The 16,968-nt window shown below is 42.3% G+C and overlaps 1 protein-coding gene across 1 annotated transcript in view; it reads right to left on the reverse strand.

Annotated features, from left to right (window-relative positions):
- Positions 1–16,968, reverse strand: part of LOC140194116 (protein unc-79 homolog) — a 338,541-nt gene that overhangs the window by 181,679 nt on the left and 139,894 nt on the right. The window contains exons 27-29 of the mRNA XM_072251578.1: positions 14,177–14,359; positions 10,665–10,827; positions 6,347–6,496 (exon numbers count right to left, since the gene is read on the reverse strand). Of these exons, the coding sequence (XP_072107679.1) occupies positions 6,347–6,496; positions 10,665–10,827; positions 14,177–14,359 (496 nt within the window). The remainder of the gene's footprint in view (positions 1–6,346; positions 6,497–10,664; positions 10,828–14,176; positions 14,360–16,968) is intronic.

The raw sequence follows: 16,968 nt of genomic DNA on the forward strand, positions 1-16,968 counted from the left end.
TCTGTGGTTTTTAAAGGCTTCCCAATTCACTAACTTCCCACTGATTTTTGTTCTATCATATGCCCTCTGCCTGGCTTTTATGTTGGCTTTGACTTCTCTTGTTAGCCATGGTTGTGTCCTTTAGAATACCTCTTCCTCTTTGGGATGTATAGACCTTGTGCCTTCCAAATTGCTTCCAGAAATTCCAGCCATTGCTGCTCTGCCATCATCCCTGCCAGTGTTCTTTTCCAATCAATTCTGGCCAGGTCTTCTCTCCTGGCTCTGTAATTCCCTTGATTCCACTATAATACTAATACACTGAACTTTAGCTTCTCCTTTTCAAATTTCAGGGTGCATTCGATCATGTTATGATCACTTTCCTGCAAAGGTTCTTTCACCTTAAGCTTTCTAATCAATTCCATTTCACTGTACAACACTCAATCCAGAAGAGCTGATCCTGTAGCAGGTTCAACCACAAGTAGCTCGAAAACCCATCTCGTAGGCATTCTGGAAGTTTCCCCTCACAAACAAGAGGAAATCTTCAGATTCTGGCAATCCAAGCAACACCTACAAAATGTTGGAGGGACTCTGCAGAGCAGGCAGCAACTATGGAAAAGTTTTGGGCCAGTCGTGATGAAGGGTCTCAGCCCAAAATGACAACTATACTCTTTTCCATAGATGTTCCCTGGCCTGCTGGGTTCTTCCAGCATTTTGTGCGTGTTGCTTGAAATTTCCCCTCTTGGGAACCAACACCACCTCAATTTTCCCAAACCACCTGCATATTGAAATCCCCATGACTATCGAACATTGCCCTTTTGGCGTGCATTTTCTATTTCCTGTTGTAGTTTGTTGGCCACATCCTTACTACTGTTCGGGGGTTTGTATACAACTCCTATCAGGTTCTTTTTACCATTGCAGTTTCTGAGTTCTGTCCACAATGATTCAACACCTTCTGACTCGATGTCACCTCTTTCTGATAAATTGATTTAATTATGTTTAACCAGCAGAGCAACATCACCCTCTTTGCCTTTCTGCCTATCCTTTCAATACAATGTGTATCCTTGGACATTAAGTTCCCAGCTGTAACCTTCTTTCAGTCATGATTCAGTGATGCCTACCGTATCACACATGCCAATCTGTAACTGTGCTCAAGTCCACCTACCTTATTCCAGATACTATGCGCATTCAAACACCTTCAGTCCTGTGTTCACCCTTTCCAAGTTTGACCACCTTTTACAGTGCACCTCATCCTGTTGACTGCAATTTTGCTCTACTATCGGCCTCTCCTTGCTAGGAGTCTTCCTGCACATCGCTGTTGTTTGTAAACCAGCTACCTCATCCTCAGCACTATCACTCCAGTTCCCATCCCTCTGCCAAATTAGTTTAAACCCTCCCAAACAACTCGAGCCAACCTGCCTGCAAAGTTGATTATTATTACTTACAGGGAACTTTTCATACGGATGCTGTCGTTTAAGGTCCTTTACAATGGGATAAAAATAGAAACATGAAAATAATAAAAATATTAAAAATAAAAATAAACAAGAAAATAAAACACATAAAGATGTTTGGTAAAAGCAAGGTTAAATAAATAGGTTTTGAGCTGGTGTTTAAAAGTGTCAACTAAGTCTGCATCCCTTATAGTTTTAGGCTTTGAGTTTTATAGTTTGGGAGGGTAGTTCAAAAAAGCTGACCTGCCAATTATCTTTTGAAGGAGATCGTTTAGATTTAAGAGACCGGCAGAAGAAGACCTGAGAGCTTGAGCAGGATTATGAAACGAAAATGATTCTGCAATGTACTCCAGTCCCAGACCATTAACAGTTTAAAAAATAAGTAAAATAACTTTAAAATCAAGTCTAAAACATACAAGAAGCCAATGCAGAGTAGTTAGGACAGGAGTGATATGCTCCCTCCTCTTGGTTTTGGTTAAAAGTTTAGCAGCGGCGTTCTGAATGAGTTGAACTTTGTCAATAGATTGCTTTGGAAGGCCAGTACAAAGTGGATTGTAGTAATCTGGGCTATTACTGAATTATAGCCTGAATTAGTTTTTTAGCATCGTTGTGTAACAGAAATGAACATAACTTTGCAATATTTGTAAACAGAAACTGACATTGAGCTATTAAGGCAAATGAGCAAAAGCTCTGCTTTAAATATGGCCTTAAAGAAACAATGCTGTAAAGAGGACAGCCTTAAGGAGAGGAATTCCAAAAATTAAGAGTTTTGATCATTGGACTGGCCACCAACACTTAAATAATCAACTCCAAGAGAAAGCCACAGCTTCTGAAAAGATGCCAAATGCAAAGAATTCAGGAGGACCAGAAACTAGATGTAATTGGAGGGGCTGCTAAAATTATGCATGGGAGAGGATGGGGCATTAAGGCAGTGTCGCAGCTAGCGCGACATGATTACAGCCTTGGACGTCAGAGGTCAGGGTTCAATTCCAATGCTGTCTGTAAGGAGTTTGTATGTCCTCCTGATTGTGTGGGTTTCCACCAGCTGCTCAGGTTTCCCCCCACAGTCCAATGACATACCAGTTAGTAGGTTAACGGGTCATTGTCAATTGTCCTGTGATTAAACTGGTGTTAAATCGGGGGATTCTGGGTGGTACAGCTCGTTGGGCCAGGAGGGGCTGTTCCACGGAACTCAGCAGACCAGGCAGCATCGCCATGCAAAAAGTACAGTCTACGTTTCGGGCCGAGACCCTTCGGCAGGACTGGAGAAAAAATGATGCAGAGTAGTTTAAAAGCTGGGGAAGGGGAGAGTGATAGGTGAAATTGGGAGGGGGAGGGATGAAGTAAAGAGCTGGGAAGTTGATTGGTGAAAGAGACACAAGGGTGGAGAAGGGGGAAGAGAACAGAAGGCCTTTGAAGAAAGTAAAGAGGGAGAAGCACCAGAGGGAGGTGATGGGCAGGCAAGGAGGTAAGGTAAGAGAGGGAAACAGGGATGGGAAATGGTGGGGGGGGGGGGGGGGGACAATACCGGAAGCTATAGAAATCAATGTTCATGCCATCAGGTTGGAGGCTATCCAAATAGAATATAACGTGTTATTCCTGCAACCTAAGTGTGGCCTCATCAGAACAGTGGAGGAGGCCATGGATGGACATATCTGAATGGGATTGGGAAGTGGAATTAAAATGGATGGCCACTAGGAGATCCCACTTCTTCCGGCAGATGAAGCATAGGTGCTCAACAGAGCATCTCCCAATCTATGTCAGATCCCAATCGGTATACAAGAGGCCACACCGCGAGCACCGGACACAGTATGTGACCCCAACAGATTCACAGGTGAAGTGTCGCCTCACTTGGAAGGACTGTTTGGGATCCCAAATGATAGTGAGGGAGGAGGTGTAGGGGCAGGTGTAGCACTTGTTCTGCTTGAAAAGATAAGTGCCAGGAGGGAGATTGGCGGGGAGGGATGAATGGACACGGGAGTCACGTAGGGAGTGATCCCTGCGGAAAGCAGAAAGAGGAGAGGAGGAAAGTGAAGATTCCAATATCTGAAGATTTTCTCGTTTCTGAGGGCCTGTTCCATGCTATATCCCTGAATAAATAAAATAAAGAGATTGAGGATTCTAAGGCTTTTGGGGCGCTCAGCACCGTAAAAGTCAAGACAGCTCATCCGTCAGCAGAATCTTGCCAGGCTGGTGTACACTATGGTCACTGGGATGAGTATAAACTAGAATGGCAAAGAAATGGGAATCTCAGAGGGAACTCAGCACGAGAAAGCACAAAGCAAGCAGCAACGCAGTGTAAGTAAAATAAGTCGATAAAACAAAATGACAACAAAGTGAGAGGGAGGGTTTTAAATTATAGAAATCTATTAAAATTACAAATTATTGGAGCTGTATCTAATTGCAGGCAACATGCACAACAAGGAAATTAATGGCATAACCAGAAGACCCGGTGGCAGGGTGGAGATACATCTCTGCCAAAGGAGGTGTAAGGCACTCCTTCCCTTCTCTAGCCTGTAGGCCACCCTTGGGCAAGGTGTAGCACCTGCTTAGCCCCCGATCAGGGTCACATGAAATCATGGGAGCAGCCAGTGGATGCTCGTACGAGCAGCCAGTGCATATCACTGGTTATGCGACCACTGACTCCAGGCGGGCAATCTCTGAAGAGTATTGATAATGGCTGGAGTCACCTGTTTAGTAAAGACACTGCACAGGAGGAGGAAACGGCAAACCATTTCTGTCACAAAAATTTACCAAGAACAATCATGGTCAAAAGATCATGACCACCTACATCATCCGACACAGCATATGATGATGATCTGACTCCCTTGTCCATTCATCCCTCCCCACGGATCTCCCTGCTGGTACTTACCTTGCAAACAGAACAACTGCTATACCCATCCCTACACCTCCCCCCTCACTTTCATTCAGGGACCCAAACAGAACTTCCAGGTGAGGCAACACTTCACCTGTAAATCTGCTGGGGTCACCTACTGTATCCGGTGCTCCCGGTGTGGCCTCCTGTACATCGACGTAGATTGGGAGATCACTTCGCTGAGCATCTACGCTCTGTCTGCCAGAAAAAGCAGAATCTCCCTGTGACCACCCACTTCAATTCTACTTCCCATTCCATTCCATTCCAACACGGCAGTTCACAGTCCTCTCTACTGTCACAATGCGGCCACACTCAAGCAGGAGGAGCAACACCTTATATTCTGTCTGGGTAGCCTTCAATCTGATGGCATGAACATCAATTTCTCAAACTTCCAGTAATTGACCCCCCTAAACCATTTCCCATCCCCACTTCCCTCTCTTACCTCATCTCCTTACCTGCCCATTACCTCCCTCTGGTGCTCCTCGCCCTTCCCTTTCTTCCATGGCCAGCTACCCTCTCCTATCAGATTCCCTCTTCTCCAGCCCTGTATCGCTTTCACTTATCAGCTTCCCAGCTCTTTATTTCATCCCGCCCCTCTCAGTTTCACCCCACCTTCTTGCTCTAATTTCTCATTTTTCTTTACAGTCCTGATGAAGGGTCTCAGCCAGAAACGTCCACTGTTTATTCTTTTCCATAGATGCTGCCTGAACTGCTGAGTTCCTCCAGGATTCTGTGTGTGTTGCTTGGATTTCCAACACCTGCAAATTTTCTCTTGTTTATGCAGTTTGTTCAGTGTGTCCCCTAGTGGTCACAGTGTGCATATGCAGTTTGTTCAGTGTGTCCCCTAGTGGTCACAGTGTGTATATGCAATTGATCAGTGTGTCCCCTAGTGGTCACAGAATGTATATGCAATTGATCAGTGTGTCCCCTAGTGGTCACAGCATGTATATGCAGTTGTTCAATGTGTCCCCTAATGGTCACAGTATGTATATGCAATTGTTCAGTGTGTCTCCTAGTGGTCACAGTATGTATATACAAAGAAATCTGCAGATGCTGGAAATTCAAGCAACACACACAAAATGCTGGTGGAACGCAGCAGGCCAGGCAGCATCTACAGGAAGAAGCACAGTCAACGTTTCGGGCCGAGACCCTTCGTCAGGACTAACTGAAAGAAGAGATCGTCAGAGATTTGAAAGTGGAAGGGGGAGATCTGAAATGATAGGAGAAGACAGGAGAGGGAGGGATGGAGCTCAGAGCTGGAAAGTTGATTGGCAAAAGGGATACAAGGCTGGAGAAGGGAGAGGATCAGGGGACGGGAGGCCCAGGAGGAAAGAAATGGGGAGGGGAGCACCAGAGAAAGATATAGTGAGAGGGACAGAGGGAGAAAAAAAGAGAAAGAAAGGGAAAAAATAAATATATATATATAAGGAATGGGGTACGAAGGGGAGGAGGAGCATTAATGGAAGTTAGAGAAGTCAATGTTCATGCCATCAGGTTGGAGGCTACCCAGACGGAATATAAGGTGTTGTTCCTCCAACCTGAGTGTGGCTTCATCTTTACAGTAGACACACACACATTTCAATTCCACGTCCCATTCCCAATCTGATATGTCCATCCATGGCCTCCTCTACTGTCAATGTTTCTAATCGATGGGGTATAAAAAACACGAAGCATGCTGCTCCATCTCTGCTTCTTCTCTCAATTCTGCTGCTAGCCTTTGCTTCTGTTACTGTCTGTTTCCAACTTTCTTTGTTCTGTTAGCACTTAATAAAATTATCATGAAGCAACAGATATTATGCCTCTTTCCTGATATCCAAAAACATCAGAATCCAACATTCCTTAACAAGGAATAATCTGGGACATGACTAGCAAAACCAGGTTACTGAACCATTCCAGATTAAAAGTGCTGTACCAATGCTGGAATGTGAGCAGGTGGCAGGAAGTTTACATAATATCAAGTTCACTAATCTGATGGGACTAATCCTGAATCATTTCAATAGTCACGTCTAGATATGTGTTGCTTGTGCAAAGTATAAACACTTACTCTTCTGCGCATTCATCTCAACTGGTTGATATTTTACTGATTTGCTCCCCCCAATCCGTTTCAGTCTTGCAAAGAAGGTCTGAGATTCCTTGTTTCCAGCTCCAGTTGGGGTATCATGTACATCTGATTCGTCAAATACGCTGTCTTCTTCTGGCCAAGAAAAAAATTAATAAAATGTCAATAAAAGGTAGAAGGGCTGAAATGTGTGTACCTCAATGCAAGAAGCATCAGGAACAGAGGTGATGAACTGAGAGCTTGGATACATACATGGAATTATGATGTAGTGGCCATTACAGAGACTTGGCTGGCACCACGGCAGGAAGGGATTCTCAATATTCCTGGATTTCAGTGCTTTAAGAGGGATAGAGAGGGCGGAAAAAGGGGAGGAGGGGTGGCATTACTGGTCAGGGATACTGTTACAGCTACAGAAAGGGTGGATAATGTAGCAGGATCCTCTTTTGAGTCAGAATGGGTGGAAGTCAGGAACAGGAAGGGAGCAGTTACTCTATTGGGGGTATTCTGTAGGCCCCCTGGTAGCAGCAGAGATACACAGGAGCAGATTGGGAGCCAGATTTTGGAAAGGTGCAAAAATAACAGGGTTGTCATCATGGGTGACTTTAACTTCCCTAATAATGATTGGCACCTGATTAGTCCCAAGGGTTTAGATGGGGCAGAATTTGTTAAGTGTGTCCAGGATGGATTCCTGTCACAGTATGTGGACAGGCTGACTAGGGGGAATGCCATACTAGATCTAGTACTAGGTAACGAACCGGGTCAGGTCACAGATCTCTCAGTGGGTGAGCATCTGGGGGACAGTGACCACCGCTCCCTGGCCTTTAGCATTATCATGGAAAAGGATAGAATCAGAGAGCACAGGAAAATTTTTAATTGGGGAAGGGCAAATTATGAGGCTATAAGGCTAGAACTTGCAGGTGTGAATTGGGATGATGTTTTTGCAGGGAAATGTACTATGGACATGTGGTCGATGTTTAAGGATCTCTTGCAGGATGTTAGGGATAAATTTGTCCTGGTGAGGAAGATAAAGAATGGTAGGGTGAAGGAACCATGGGTGACAAGTGAGATGGAGAATCAAGTCAGGTGGAAGAAGGCAGCATACATGAGGTTTAGGAAGCAAGGATCAGATGGGTCTATTGAGGAATATAGGTAGCAAGAAAGAAGCTTAAGAAGGGGCTGAGGAGAGCAAGAAGGGGGCATGAGAAGGCCTTGGCGAGTAGGGTAAAGGAAAATCCCAAGGCATTCTTCAATTATGTGAAGAACAAATAGATGACAGGAGTGAAGATAGGACCAATTCAAGATAAAGGTGGGAAGATGTGCCTGGAGGCTGTGGAAGTGAGCGAGGTCCTCAATGAATACTTCTCTTCAGTATTCACCAATGAGAGGGATCTTGATGATGGTGAGGACAATATAAGTGAGGTTGATGTTCTGGAGCATGTTGATATTAAGGGAGAGGAGGTGTTGGAGTTGTTAAAATACATTAGGATGGATAAGTCCCCAGGGCCTGACAGAATATTCCCCAGGCTGCTCCACAAGGCGAGGGAAGAGATTGCTGAGCCTCTAGTTAGGGTTTTTATGTCCTCGTTGTCCACGGGAATGGTACCGGAGGATTGGAGGGAGGCGAATGTTGTCCTCTTGTTCAAAAAAGGTAGTAGGGATAGTTCGGGTAATTATAGACCAGTGAGCCTTACACCTGAGGTGGGAAAGCTGTTGGAAAAGATTCTTAGAGATAGGATCTCTGGGCATTTAGAGAATCATGGTCTGATCAGAGACAGTCAGCATGGCTTTGTGAAGGGCAGATCGTGTCTAACAAGCCTGATAGAGTTCTTTGAGGAGGTGACCAAGCACATAGATGAGGGTAGTGCAGTGGATGTGATCTATATGGATTTTAGTAAGGCATTTGACAAGGTTCCACACGGTAGGCTTATTCAGAAAGTCAGAAGGCATGGGATGCAGGGAAGTTTGGCCGGGTGGATTCAGAATTGGCCTACCTACAGAAGGCAGAGGGTCGTGGTGGAGGGAGTACATTCGGATTGGAGGGCTATGACTAGTAGTGTCCCACAAGGATCGGTTCTGGGACCTCTACTTTTCTTGATTTTTATTAACAACCTGGATGTGGGGGGTAGAAGGGTGGGTTGGCAAGTTTGCAGACGACGCAAAGGTTGGTGGTGTTGTGGATAGTGTAGAGGATTGTCGAAGATTGCAGAGAGACATTGATAGGTTGCAGAAGTGGGCTGAGAAGTGGCAGATGGAGTTCAACCTGGAGAAGTGTGAGGTGGTACACTTTGGAAGGACAAACTCCAAGGCAGAGTACAAAGAAAATGGCAGGATACTTGGAAGTGTGGCGGAGCAGAGGGATCTGGGGATACATGTCCACAAATCCCTGAAGGTTGCCTCACAGGTAGATAGGGTAGTTAAGAAAGTTTAGATGGTGTTAGCTTTCATAAGTCGAGGGATAGAGTTTAAGAGTCGCAAGGTAATGATGCAGCTCTATAAAACTCTGGTTAGGCCACACTTGGAGTACTGTGTCCAGTTCTGGTCGCCTCACTATAGGAAGGATATGGAAGCATTGGAAAGGGTACAGAGGAGATTTACCAGGATGCTGCCTGGTTTAGAGAGTATGGATTATGATCAGAGATTAAGGGAGCGAGGGCTTTACTCTTTGGAGAGGAGGAGGATGAGAGGAGACATGATACAGATATTAAGAGGAATAAATAGAGTGGACAACTAGCGCCTCTTCCCCAAGGCACCACTGCTCAATACAAGAGGACATGGCTTTAAGGTAAGGGGTGGGAAGTTCAAGGGGAATATTAGAGGAAGGTTTTTTACTCAGAGAGTGGTTGATGCGTGGAATGCACTGTCTGAGTCAGTGGTGGAGGCAGATACACTTGTGAAGTTTAAGAGACTACTAGACAGGTATATGGAGGAATTTAAGGTGGGGGGGGTTATATGGGAGGCAGGGTTTAATGGTCAGCAGAACATTGTGGGTCGAAGGGCCTGTGCTGTGCTGTACTATTCTCTGTTCTGTGTTCATATTACTCCGCAGACATACTGTAGCATTCTGGATTTATCAATAACTGATTGACATTACTTTACCTGCTGAATTGGAAAGTGGAGCATCAAAGAAAATTGGCTACCTAACATTCATTTTCACAAATAAAGTCAGGTACAACAATATCCTACATCACAAATACAACAGTGGTTCACAAACTTCTTTATGCCATGGACCTCTACCATTAACTGAGGAGTCCATGGACTCCAGATTGGGAACCTCCAATGTACAATGTCATGGACTGATAAAAAGGGAACAATATCTGTACCGTAATATTCAACATGATAGAGAAGGGATTGGACAGAATTCTTAGGGAGAGGATTTATGAGCATTTGGAAAATCATACGCTAATTTGGGAGAATCGGCGTGGCTTAATCATGCCTTACTGACCTGACTGAGTTTACTTGACAGGGTGACCAGAAATTTTGATGGAAGTAGTGCCATAGATGTTGTCTACATGGATTTTCGTACGGCGTTTACAAGCTACATCCAGAAGATTAAGATGTATGAGATCAATGGTGTTTTAGCCATTTAGTTTCAGAATTGGCTTCCCATAGAAGTCAGAAGGTAATGCTCGAAGAGACTTATTCTAGCTGGGAGGTCTGTGATAAGTGGCGTTCTGCAGGGACCTGTGCTGGGACCTCTGCTGTTCGTGATGTATATAAATGGCCTGGATGAAAATTTATAGGGTATCAGTTAGTAAGTTTGCAGATGATACGAAGATTCGTTATGCTGTGGACAGCATAAGTGACTGGTAAAGAATACAGCGGAATATAGATCAGTTACAGATATAGGTGGAGAAATGGCAGATGGTGTTTAACCCAGACCAATGTGAAGACAACAAATTGTGCAAATACATAAGGTAAAACAACAATGGATAAATAACTAATAAATAATATTGAGATGATGTTAAAAAAAAGTGAGTCCATAGGTTGTAGAATCCATAGGTTGTGGAAATGGGAATTCATACAGTAACATTGTGGTCAGTATGGTGCTATTACAGCTTGTGGTGCAGTTTGGGGTTCAGAGTTCAATTCTGACATTGTCTGTACATTCTCCCCGTGGAATACATGGGTTTCTTCCAGATGCTCCAGTTTCCGCTCAGTCTAAAAGCGTACTGGGTAGGTTATTTGGTCATTGTTAATTGTCCCATTTGGGTTAAATTGAGGGGTGTCATCAGCACGGCTTGAAGGGCATGTAGGGCCTATTCCATGCTGTATCTCAATAAATAAATAACTAAATAAATCTTACCTTTTTCTTTTTCACTGTACTTGCTAATATTACTGTTATCACTATATAGGGGTCCAGCAGTAGGGTGAGGCTTACAGCTGTGGTACTGAGCATTTAGGGTATTAATTGTGATATGGATCAGATGCAATATAATCTTGCTGATATCAGAGTCTCTGTAGGGATACTAAAAAAAACAATAACATTAGCAGTAGGGAAAGAAATGCACATATCTCAAAATAAACAGCTGAATTTTCTGTTCAGCAACAAAACAACTGCACTCACCCAGAATTTGAAGAAAGCTATCCAAAGCTAAACCTACGCCCAAAGTTGAGACTTTCTCTCTTCCAACACTGGTTTCTGACAGGAATCAGCCCGAAGTTACTGGCTCGGTTTCTCTCCCTCCAGATGCTGCCTACCATGTTGAGCATTTCCTGCTTTTATATCAACCCCATAGCTTCTGATATTCCATAAATACTAAGCATCTCATTATAACGAGGAGCTCTTATAGATAGAAAATCACCAAACTAAAAAATATGCTATTATCTAATACAGTGGATTCCAGTTAATGGGGACACATCAGGACCAGTACATTATGGCCCAATTAAGCAACTGCTCAAATTAGCTGAAGTTTCATGGAAATAGTTGAAAAGGTATGAAAAGACAAACTGCCATTTAATTGAGTAACAAATTATGTATTTAAATGAAAGCCCTTCCATCTTTAATATCTTCATTTTTCCCTTTCAGGGTTCTTTTGAAGACCCTGACCTGGAGCTACACACTGACTACAGTTCTTTGCGGGAATGGGACCCGCTCTTGAGGTTTTATAACCAGCGGTTGTTGTTTGGCATGCTAAGGGCTCGGCCTAAGTACTTGGCTTGGCTTTGGAAGCCTAGGATCGCGGGGCTCTGGAGACAGGTGATCGAGGGTCGGTGTCATGACAGGAGACCTGTGTGTCTTCGGGGTAGTCAGACTATCTGTGGCTGTGTGCCCAGAGACTCGTGGATCTTTGGGCAGAGCTCGAAAAAAACGACGTGGCAGACTTTTAACATCACAAACCAGCTGTTGTTTGTTATGTCTTCCCATTCACTGTGAAAACAGAGACACCTTTCTCCCTTATTAGGGAGAGAGAGAGAGCCTGTGGTATGTCGAATACCAGGTGAAACGCAAAGTCTTTGGGGTAACTACAAGTCTGTGTCTTTACTGTTGCTTGCTCACGCTTGAGTGCTCGGTGACGGATGCTGATGCTTTTTTTTGTTGGTGGGGGGAGAGGGGATTGTTGTTTACTGCTGCTTACACACGGGGGGGGTAGCGGGGGGGAACTTTGGGGTTCTAACATTCGACTGTCATTCATTCTTTGGGGCACTCCTCTATTTTCATGGATGTTTGCAAAGAAAAAACATTGTAGGATGTATATTGTAAACATTTCTCTGACAGTAAATGTACCTTTGAAACCTTTGAAATACAGAGTTAGAACACTACCAAAACTACAACAATACTATAAAACTTTGTATTAGTTCCTAATAGTTATCGACAGAGGAATTCATCCAGTGTACTCTGCCATGTTTTTTTTCATTGATTATAAATGAACAAAATCAGTGCAGACACCTAGTGTAGATAATGCTCTGCATTCATACAATGCTTTTGACAATGACATCATCCAAATCTTCATTTTCATTGTAATATTCAAGACAATTGACATGCCTTCAAATTCTTCATAGTTACTAACTTATTGAAGGAGTAAGATCATTTCATTTTTACTCACTACTGTTCCTAGCATCTCCAAGCCTGAGTGCTTGAGACCGCAGCGAGCAAAACAGTTCCAAATTATCATACTGCCTATTTTTCACTAACTATCAGTGACAAAAACTGCTGCTGTTTGAACACAAACACATGCAACTGATTCTATTTAAAAACTATTCGCTGTAAGCACAGTGTAGTGTTTGACAGCCAAATGACACGCACTCACTGGCACTAGTTGGAAAATGTTCAGCAACAGGCTCCTGGTGCAATTATGTGGAATAGTGTTCCAAATAAACAAAGGGAATCCTAGATATTTTCTCAATTTGTTTTTGTGCTTTAAGAGATATCCCAAATAAGCAGCTGCCCTGATTAACTGATGGCCCAGTGATCCAGAATCCACTGCACATGTTAACTATAATACAGAGTGCAAAATAAAGATTGAAAAGACAGAAGCAGAAATAAAATAAGAAACATTTGTTTAAATTTGGAAGAAATTACCACAGAGAGTAACAATACATACAAAAGACCTTATTTAGAACTGGAGAGTTTATTGGTCAGTACTGATGAAGCGTCCTGGCCCAAATCATCAACTATCTATTCTTTTCCGTAGATTTTGCCTGACCTACTGGGTTCCTTCAGTATTTTGTGTGTGTTGCATTGGACAGTAATTATGGCCATTAAAATTAATTTCTAATTTTTAAGGTTTTTATTTCTGAAATCGTAACTATCTAAAATGTGTCTGATTTTTAAAGTTTATTCTGGAGAAAACTAATAATACTGCACCCTGTTAAGAATCAGGAGGCAGCAATACGCTGATCTTCACAATTAGCTGCACCTGAATGCTGTCAGTTACATGGTGTTGTATTCACTCTCCTCTCTAACTACTGATGAGCATTCAAGCCAGACAATAGAACAAGCTGGAATTCGAAATAACCCTTTGCTTGGTAAAACTACATCAGCCTCAAAATTCAAGTCAACTCAAACTCACCTTCCCTGTACAACTATTAAATGGTTTAACCAGAACAACTGAGTACTTGATTGGGACGAAGGCCAATCACTGAACATCAGCCTGGGATTGGTTTCAGCTGACCACTAGGTGCTGATTGTTTTGGCTTACCATAACACAAATAAACACTGATAATTTTCCTGTCAGCATAACTACAGATCGCCAGAACAAATAATATATTTTTCCTCTTAATTCTTTTAATACATGTTCATAAAGCTCCAATCATCACATTTATTTTAAATGGTATTTTACAGTTAATTGCTTTCACTCAAAATAACAGCAGTCAGAACAAATACTTCTTTCCATATAAAATTAAATTGTATTATAATTTTCCCTTTTTTTATTTGGAGCCAGTAAGGTGGCTTCTACTACTTAATCTGCTTTAGTGTTATTAGTTGAAAAGTAAATATTGGCTGAAACACCAAACACTGAGAAATCATGTGAACTTCTTCAAATAATTCTGTTGGATAATGTGTCCAGGCGTTTAGTCTACAGCCTCATTTTACAGGTCTCGCCTTTGCTTCTTCACAATAGAGTCCAGTTGGCAGCTGAGTTCAATTCCTGCAGTGAAAATCCTATGTAATCCTAACTAATACCACACAGTTAAAAAACTTGCAACCTGGTCATTTTAATCAGTCAGGCTACTTCAGTTATATTTGTGCATCACATAAAGTTTACATACAAACAGTTTTAGTTTCCTCATGATAAGATTCTATCAAGCATTACTTTGCATTGGCATATCTCTCAAGCCAAATCTGTACTGTATATTTTAAGATAATAATTCTACCTTGTACAGGATCACGAGCAATGACTTCAGCCACATCTGTCGTATGTGAGGTTTCAGAGTCCAAAGAGAACACCGCGGAGGCTGCTGAAAGTAATGGCGCAGCTGTGGGCAGGTGCAATACTTCAGCACTTGCACTACCAGTGGGAGGAGCTGGTTGCCCAAGCTAATGTTGTAATCCATAACCTACAAAAACATTATCAAACATTCCATAAGTACACTTAATACAACTAAAAGTTAGGAAAGCCAGTAAAATAGACTACATATGTGACTTAACAAATGTTTACAAGTTCAAGGTTCAAAGTAAATTTATAATTGAAATGCATATATGTCACCGTATACCACCCTTGTGGGCATCCATAGTAAATTCAAGAAACACAACAGAATCAATGAAAAACCACATCCAACAGGATGGACAAACAGCCATTGTGCAAAAGACAACAAACTGTGCAAATACAAAAAGAAAAATAATAAAGTATGAAAATACCTAAAACATGAGGTGAAGAGTCCTTGAAAGTGAGTCTATAGGTTGTGGGAACAGTTCATTGTTGCGGTGAGTGAAATTGAGTGAGGTTATTCCATCTGGTTCAAAAGCCTGATGGTTGAGGTAATTTGAAGAGGAACAGGTGGCAAACTACAACTAGGCCTCAGACAGTGCCTGCTGTGACACCACTCCCAGAACTCCAATATCAATGGTTTTTTTGTGTTTTTAAATAACTCTTGTAGTCCAAATAGATTTTATTGGAACATAATTAAAACCAGCAAGATAAAACAATTAAATGATTTATCTTTTTTATTCAGAGTGAGCAATCTGATTCAACTGACAAACAAATTTTCAAAGGAAGGAGTGGAGTATCATTCGTCAGTGTCCTGGGCATAACACTGAAGGGCTGAACTCAGCTCAGTATTTTAGTATTTCACTGCTGAATGTTGTGATCAAAGTGGAGCAAATGGACAGGTGCTCCACTGCCAGAGAGCCAGTAAAACACAAGTCCGATTATAGAACTAAATACAGAACCTAAATGTTAATCCAGCTGTGCCAAGAAACCAAGAAGATTGTGTTAACATTAAATTCATAGTTTCAGTTATCTCAACCGGTTGCATGGTAGTGTAGCAGTTAGAATGATGCTATTACAACTTGGGGCGTAGGAGTTCAGAATTAAGTTGCAATCCCCTCTGTGAGGGGTTTATATGTTCTCTCAATGACTGCATGGGTTTCCTCCGGGTGCTCTACACTCCAAGACGTACCAGTTAGTAGTTAATTGGTCATTGTAAATTGTTCTGTGTTCTAGGGTTAGGCTACGGTTAAACAGTTAGGTTACTGGGCGGTGGGCCAGAAAGGCCTATTCCACACTGTGTCTGTAAATAAATAAACAGAGAGATGAGAATGTAGCATATAAAATATACCGATAGTACCTGTTAGTATGTAAAAATCTGAGAGGCACAGACAGAATAGAGATTCATTTTCACAGAATTGATACGTCAAATACCAGAGGGCAACGATTTAAGTCAGGGTGAGGAAAGTTTGAGTGAGATGTGTGAGGCAGTTTTTTTTTAAACACAGAGAATGATAGGTGCCTCAGACATGCTGCCAGAGGAGGTAGAAAAACAGCACTGATTTAAGGGTATTTCCAGAGACACATGGAAGACGTGGACCCTGTGACATAAGCTGGATTGGCATCTTAGGCTCATTCTTGTGCTGCTGCACTGTTCAATTTGCTATAAAAATTTGCTGTTCAATTAGACTCAATGTTCAATGGAATTAGAATGATTACAACTGAATTTTTAGGTGCAGAATGGTAAAACTATTGTTTCAAGTTTCTTGAGGGGAAAAAAAATTGGTGCATATTTCCCACTTGGTCAAAGAATGCCATCTAGTGGACTGTCCTGTTCACCGTGAATGACATCTCCCTCCACAGAGAGAGAGATTGCCTGATGCACATACAGTGCCTATAAAAAGTATTCACCCCCTTGAAAGTATTCATATTTTATTTTTTCACAGACTTGAATCACAGTGGGTTTAATTTGTTTTCCTGAACGCTAATCAACAGAAAAAGACTCTTGTGTCAAAGCGAAAACAGATCATTACAAAGTGATCTAAATCAATTACAAATAATTGATGGCATAAGTATTCATCCCCTTCAAGTCAGTATTTAGTAGATGCACCCTTGGCAGCATTTACAGCCTTGAGTCTGTGTGGATAGGTCTCTATCAGCTTTGCACGTCTGAACACTGCAATTTTTCCCACTCTACAAAACTGCTCAAGTTCTGTCAGGTTGCATGGGGATAGTGAGTGAACAGCCCTTTTCAAGTCCAGCCACAAATTCTCAACTGGTTTGAGGTCTGGACTCTGACTTGTCCACTCCAGGACATTAACTTTGTTGTTTTTAAGCCACTCCTCTATAGCTTTGGCTTTATGCTTGGGGTCATTGTCTTGCTGGAAAACAAATCTTCTCCCAAGTCGCAGTTCTCTTGCAAACTGCACCAAGTTTTCCTCTGGGATTACCCTGTATTTTGCTGCATTCATTTTACCCTCTACCTTTACAAGCCTTCCAGAGCATGCTGCAATGAAGCATCCCCACAGCATGATGCAACCACCACCATGCTTTACGGTAGGGATGGTGTGTTATTGATGATGTGTGGTGTTCGACTTATGTCAAACATAGCATTTAGTCTAATTGAATTGAATTGACATTATTACTTACATCCTTCATATACACGAGGAGTGAAATCTTTAAGTTACATCTCTGTCTAAATGTGCAATGTGCAACTTATAGTAATTTATAATAAATAGT

Source organism: Mobula birostris, chromosome 1, assembly GCF_030028105.1.
Source record: "Mobula birostris isolate sMobBir1 chromosome 1, sMobBir1.hap1, whole genome shotgun sequence".
In the NCBI taxonomy this organism is placed as follows: domain Eukaryota; kingdom Metazoa; phylum Chordata; class Chondrichthyes; order Myliobatiformes; family Myliobatidae; genus Mobula; species Mobula birostris.